The sequence below is a fragment of the Miscanthus floridulus genome, chromosome 17, assembly GCF_019320115.1.
Source record: "Miscanthus floridulus cultivar M001 chromosome 17, ASM1932011v1, whole genome shotgun sequence".
Taxonomy (NCBI): Eukaryota; Viridiplantae; Streptophyta; class Magnoliopsida; order Poales; family Poaceae; genus Miscanthus; species Miscanthus floridulus.
Window position 1 is genome coordinate 95435322 of NC_089596.1, and position 6724 is coordinate 95442045.

Below are 6724 nucleotides of genomic sequence, written 5' to 3' on the forward strand. Positions count from 1 at the left end.
TACATGTCTTCCATCTAATAAAAAGGTTGTAATTTAACATCAATCAAAACATCACAAATTAATGTAAAACAAAAAAGTACTAAAGCAATGTAAAGGTGGACCATTTCCATTAAAACAAAGAAAATATAACCTATACTTACGCACCGATAGTTCTAACTAACTAATTAGCCTTCACATAGAGAAAATTTACTAATCTTTTCCTCCAAACCCTAAGTATGGATCCTTGATTACCAATCCCTAGCTACCAATCCTACTATTTCTCTAAACCCTAGCTACCAATCGTAATCTTTGAATCCACAGTTTAAACAACAAATAAGAGCATGAATACCTTGATGGAGGGCGACGAGAAGCTTGGGGGGAAGGAGGGAGGTAGGCAGCCAGGTAGGGCGTGCGACGGCCGCCCAATGGGGGTGAATGGTGGCGGCATGGTCTCCTAGAGGCCAACTAGGAGGGAGGGAGGGCGGGGGAGGCGGGCGGCAGCGGCACGGCCTCCGGGAGGCCGCCTGGGAGCGAGGGACAACGCTAGCGAAGGGTGCGGGCGCGGGACGCGGGTGTCCAGCCTTGACGCGGTGACAGACAAAGGGAGGGAGGGAGCCAGGGCGTATCACTTAGACACCGTTTCGTCGCGCCGTGCGCGATGGCGCGGCAGAGCCTGCCACATCACCGGTCCTCGCCCGGGTCATCGCCACGTCCCTGGTCCTGCTGCGCCGCCATGCACGGCGCGGTAGTGTTGTTTTGCCGCGCCGTGGCAGTAGGCGCGGCCAAAAGTGTTAGATTTGAAAAAAAAATACAGTGTCAAATTTGGAAATAGTTTAAAAAAAGTGTTAGAAATAAAAAAAATTCCCACTGCTCACCTCTTCTCGCCCGCCTGGCTGATCTGTTCCCAACCATCGACGGGAACAGCCGAAACATATACAACACTAGATCTACTTTTACAACACTAGATTTACTTTTGTAACATACGTTTAAAACACTTGCAAAACGTCTGAAAACACTTAAAAGCCATTGCAAGTATATGCAACATCCAGATAAAACACTTGCAACATATGCATAAAACATATGCAACATCTAAATAAATACACCTGCAACATGCTTCTGAAAAACAAACGAAACATTTGGAACATCCTCTTGCAACATGCGTGTATAGCCATTACAACATACTCCCTCCGTCCCAAAATATCTGTTGTTTTCGCATCCCGAGAAACAACTTTGATAAAATATATATTAAAAAATATTAATATTTATGGTACATAATTAATATCATTGGAAAGACCTTTGAATCTAGTTTTTAATAAATTTATTTGGAGATACAAATGTTGTACGTATTTTCTACAAATTGAGTCAAACTTGCGGCACGGGAACCAAAAGCGACAGATAATTTGGGACGGAGGGAGTATGCAACATCCAATCTACTTTTGCAACATCGATGTGAAACACTTGCAACACAGCTCTGAAACACTTGAAACATACGCTTTCAGCGCAATGTCACCTTGCTGCTTGGACGAATGGAGGCTCGTCGTTGCGGACGTCGGCGGCGGAAGGAGCTCCTCGGTGCCCCAGCGGAGGCACTGCGCTAGGCGAGCACCTGCCTTAGGCCGCAAGAGTAACGTTGGGCGAGCACCTACGCGAGGAGCACCAGGGGAGTACGGCGGCCTGCTCGGCGAGCACCCCTGGCAAGCGCCCAGCAGCCAGCGAGCACCCCCTGCCTGGCGAGCACGAGGAGGCCAGTAGCTGGCAAGCACGAGCACCCCTGCGAGCACCTGGGTAGAGAGATTTTCTTTAAAAGGCGCGGACGGGAACGAGCGGACGGCGCGGTTGCGAGTGGGAAGCCGCAACCATCCGTCAGGACATCCTCCCGGGTTGCGAGTGGGAAGCCGCAACCATCCGTCAGGACATCCTCCCGGGTGCATTACCGACATTGTAAAGATCATCTGGTTTAGCGTTAATATAGGCATAGATATCCATGTTTATACATGATTTAAATATGGAATGCTAATTGAATATATTTTGATAGTTCGCTATCCGATTCTAGGTCCTAATTCAAAAAATGTGAAATTTCCGATATTATTTGTATCCACGAAGAACAATAGGGTAGCTACGTGCGTGCGTTTATAGAGTTGAGTGTGCATGTTGTTGTCTGTGTTGCGTGCATAATTCACAAAATGAAAATATCATCTTAAATTTATACTTATGACTAATTAATGATATAAATAATAATTACTTTAATTTAACTAGTTTAAACTCTTTAAAAGTTATCTATATGGTTAATATGGCTAATCATAAAGGTTAAGTTTATAATTTTAAACTGCTGGCTTTGCTATTGTGTTTGCCCGATTCTGATGGTTCCCTTTGCCATTATCTCTTATCAAATTCAGAGAGGGAACCTCGCATCCCAAGTGCCTGGAACAGCCGAACAATGAACACAACACACTTTCTGTTTCGGTCTGGGACTCCAGCGTGCTCTTGGCCTCTAGGCGAGTCCTTGACCTGCTCCAAGCTACGACCATTCCATAGATTTCAGACTTATTACGACGGGACGGGATGGCCTAGCCCTAGCTTAAGCCATTCAACACCAGCTACAGGGCATTGTACACAGCTTAATAAGTCAGGACGCATTGTGTTACGAAAACCATGCTTCACAGAACCAAATACCAGAATAAATCATTTTTCATGTAGAACCCTCTTTACTCGAAAATTGCCAGTTGGAGTATTTATTTATATATGTGCAGAACATACTGCAACGAAGTCCTGTTTCCTGGGAGACAACCCACAACACTTACTGCTGCTGCTACTAATATTCCATCAGCCAACATACTTAAAAAAACAACATTTGGCATGCCTTGCACCGGCAGTCAAAGTTGCCCACCCGCACTCACGTACAGTAACAAAAAAAAAAGAGTACAACTCGCAGCTTCTAACTTGGAACTTGACGTCTATAGATCTGCAAAGAAATCCGATGCCGGCCTACTTGAACTCTGTCCTTTACCCGCCTTTTTACTCCTTGACCCTGAACACCCCCCCGTGAGAAGATAAGAAACAGCTTTCAGAGAAGAAATGTGAACCCAAAAGGCAGGATTATCATGCTAATGGCACACAGCATAGTTCAATAAAATCTCACCGCTAGAAGAAGTTGCGGCCATGTCTACATCCATCGCATCATCATCGCTATCGTCATCACTATCATCGCTACCAGCTTCGGCAGGTTCGTCACCATTGACTACCTGTGGACCATTCAAGAGTTCTTCCAAGTCCCAGAGCTGCATATACGACAAACAAGATGTCAAGTCAGACCAATGAATGGGCACACCAACAATAAGAATGAGAAAGGATTGTCACCTTCAGCATTTTATCATGTGAGATGCTGCCGAGATATTTCTTATCGTTTGAGAAAGCTGCATAGCATAAATAAGTCATAAGAACATGCCGGTTTTTTCCACCAGATCTCACAATCAAATGGACGCACATACCAAGGGCCTCAATGGGATATTCTGAATGTTCAGCAAGTGGCTGTATTATCCTATTAGGTAAGATGCCCACTAATCTACACAAATAACAAGGATTTCATGTTAGAACAGCAATCCATCAGACTAACAGGCAATTGCCTGAGAAGTGAGAAGTTAACACAAAGCAACAGCTGTGAATTCCAAACCTGATCACACCATCTGATGAACCAGAAACCAAAGTTTCTTCATCCAGCTAGAACACGAACCCGACCCGTAATAAGAATGAATACACAAATAGGGCAGAAATGACAGTTGACATAATAAAGTTTGGGTCCCACGAACCTTCAGCATTGTATCCACTGACTGCGTGTGTCCGAGAAAGCGGTCACTAACCACAAAAAGACATGCCAGTGAACAATTTTAGACCACATCACTTGCAGAATTAATTGGGTCTAAACCACACAAAGTGAAGGAAGCAGACTGGCATCTCATAGTGGCATGTTTAGGAAGCTATGAATATTAGATGTCAAGATCCTTCTAAGGAGCTACTGATCACAAGATCTTTGCAAATTGGAATAATCGAAGAAAGTGAATTACACTTGGTCCAATAAAGCTACTTATCAAATTACCCATAAGAACAAAAAAGCTCCCACCTATGATAATTACAATGATGATTAGAGAAAATATTGGTAGGAAACATACAAGCAATATTTAGGCATCACAATATTAGGGAACGCCGCATCCAGAGAACTACGTTGATGGAATGATGGGGGCCCTCCGTTCCAATTATAGTTCACTTTGGTTTTGTCCTAAGTCAAACTTCTTTAACTTTAACCAAGTTTATAGAAGAAAAAAAAACACCAACATCTACAACATTAAATTAGTTTCATTAACTTCTTCATGAAATAAGTTTTGATAATGCATTTGTCTTGTAGGTGTCACTATATTTTTTGTAAAATCTTGGTCAAACTGAAGAAGTTTGACTTAGGACAAAGGCAAAGTGAACTATAATTTAGATTGGAGGGAGTACTATACAAATAGCATTAGACAAAATAGTTTCATTAGTGAAGTTTTATCTTTTTGCTATTTTATTTCAGCAGTTAATGTTGTGTGATGAAAACAAGGTTACCTGCAATCCTTAAAGTATCCCCATGAATATAATAAGAGTGCTCCACTTGGAGTTCCACAAACAACCTTTTTACCATTCTAAGAGTCACAAAGAATAAGATAAAATTCAATTATCATGACAACAGGACAGAAATGTTGCTAGCAAAAACTGTTTGCCAAACATAGGTACCTTCATTACCACCAAGGATAGCAACTCATCTTCTGAAAATTCAGATCGTGACCTTACCTGGTATTAAATTAAAAACAGTTAAAAGATTGCAAGTTAACTTACAATAATTCATCGGTAAATGATAACCGTTGATAAGAAGTCCTAAAACACGAACAACACACTGGAAGCAAGACTCGATGTACTCCAAAGGTAACTCACTTTATTCCTCCGCAGGTTGTTCACAGACAAAGTTCCATCCCCACTACAAGGAAAACAAAGATTCAACACAAATAAAATAATACGATCGGTGATCATCTTTAGTTGTTTGCCATACAGACAATGTTTAAACTGTGTTTGATACATATCAACTGCAGGGAATCTAGTTAAACCTTGTGGCCAGTATCTGATTTGAGTCAGCCACATAGGTCATATCTGAAATGTAATCATCATGGACTTCAAAACTGTTGCAGCAAGATCGTTCCCGGGTATCCCATACCTAAAATTAAAAGAATGAGGATAACTAAGTCAAAAACTACATTATACATCTAATACAAGATAATTGCATATAAAACAAATTTTGTGTGCAAAAGGAGCCATCTCATAAACGTCACTTAAGTCCAAAAACAGACATAAGTGAACATTTTTGTAACACGGATTTTAGTATCCTTGGTACAAGCATTGTTATATAAATAATCTTGTTAATGCTTATTTTCGTATGACACCAAAATGTCAAGGTACTGGAAAGTGGAAACAAAATGATGAAACTGGACTTTATTTTAACACCTATACATCTTAGGCCAGCAGACTTACTGCTTCATACCTTAATGCAGCCTTCATCGTCACCTGTGGCAATCGTAGACTCAGTAAGACAGACAAGGCGGTTTATGGCATTCCTAAAATCAAGTTACAAATGGGCCAATGTTTAGTTCCGCAAACAAAATAAATACTAGGACTGAAAACTAACAAAACTCACTCATGTGCATCCTCCAAGCGGGCAATGGCCTTGCCTGATTCTACATCTGAGGCAAGGACTGAGCAATCAGCTGACCCCGACAAAATCACTGGACCAAATCACAACAGCAAGAAAACCATCAGGAAACGGTTAGATGACGTAAGGTATGCAACAGGATGCATCAAGGTGTGCTCCCCTCCCAATTAGTTCCAGTTTGTCATTGCCAGCTTAAAGCAGCTAATTTTGCAGCATCATTTTTTAAGCATAGCAGAATTAGAAACAAAGATCAGAATATAATAATCCATAAAACATAGTGCAAGTGGGTTCACAGGTTGGCAGGTATATAAGAGCATTCGATAAGAAAAGGCAACAAGGCATTACCTTTTCCTGAGTCCACAAAACGAACAGCTCTGCATGACTCCTTGTGAGCTTTTACCGAAAATAACCTTAGTATCAAACAAAAACGAAGTGAGATCAATCTCTACGATATGGAATCAATCTTCGAATTGCCAAAGCATGGGTGCATAACCTCAATGACAGACTCCATAACTACGGAATGCACTAAACATATGATATTTCTACCGTTGCAATTCAATTCAACTCGACTACAGAGTTACATAACTGTGGACACACCTAAGCAAAAACCAAGCAACACTAATCTGATGCCACAAGCAAAGCAACACGGTGCCGAGCACCGAAAGGCGGAATTCCAAGTGTGAAACTAACAGAGAAGGAACAGTAACAGAGCTTCCGTGAGTACCTCTCAGGCTGCGACTCCGGGCCGAAGCCGAACCTGTGAAACCAACAGATTGGAAGCGGTTACTCTGTGGCGGTAAGAACAAGCAAACCGGAACGGGAAACTTGGAAAGGGATAGGGTTTAGTGTGTGTGGTTCGGAGGTCGTACAGGCAGAGCTCGCCGGTGATGAGGGAGGTGACGACGAGGGGGCAGGACGGGTGGAAGTCGAGGTCGAAGGGCAGCTCCTCGTGGAGCGCCTCCATCGCGGCGGCTGGCAGAGACGTAGGCGGGCGGGCGGGCGGCGGCGCGGCTGGCA

The 6724-nt window shown here is 42.7% G+C and overlaps 1 protein-coding gene across 1 annotated transcript; it reads right to left on the reverse strand.

The window, feature by feature from the left end:
- Positions 1-2688: 2688 nt before the first annotated feature.
- LOC136517732 (WD repeat-containing protein 55-like) lies at positions 2689-6724 on the reverse strand. The gene is made up of 15 exons (XM_066511378.1): positions 6577-6724; positions 6432-6464; positions 6053-6117; positions 5693-5780; positions 5540-5612; positions 5109-5215; positions 4939-4981; positions 4741-4797; positions 4573-4649; positions 3786-3831; positions 3650-3696; positions 3468-3541; positions 3337-3392; positions 3119-3257; positions 2689-3007 (listed from the first exon to the last, which is right to left on the reverse strand). The coding sequence occupies exons 1-15, from the start codon at positions 6669-6671 to the stop codon at positions 2934-2936; spliced, it is 1074 nt and encodes a 357-aa protein (XP_066367475.1). The 5' UTR covers positions 6672-6724; the 3' UTR covers positions 2689-2933.

What these genes read in the sequence shown, in the direction of transcription:
- LOC136517732 (XM_066511378.1), bottom strand. Translation starts at nt 6,671, where the DNA reads ATGGAGGCGCTCCACGAGGAGCTGCCCTTCGACCTCGACTTCCACCCG. An exon ending in AATCAGATACTGGCCACAAG is followed by an intron (nt 4,982 to 5,108) that starts GTTTAACTAGAT and finishes TTTTCCTTGTAG; the next exon opens with TGGGGATGGAACTTTGTCTG. An exon ending in GGATACTTTAAGGATTGCAG is followed by an intron (nt 3,832 to 4,572) that starts GTAACCTTGTTT and finishes TTTTGTGGTTAG; the next exon opens with TGACCGCTTTCTCGGACACA.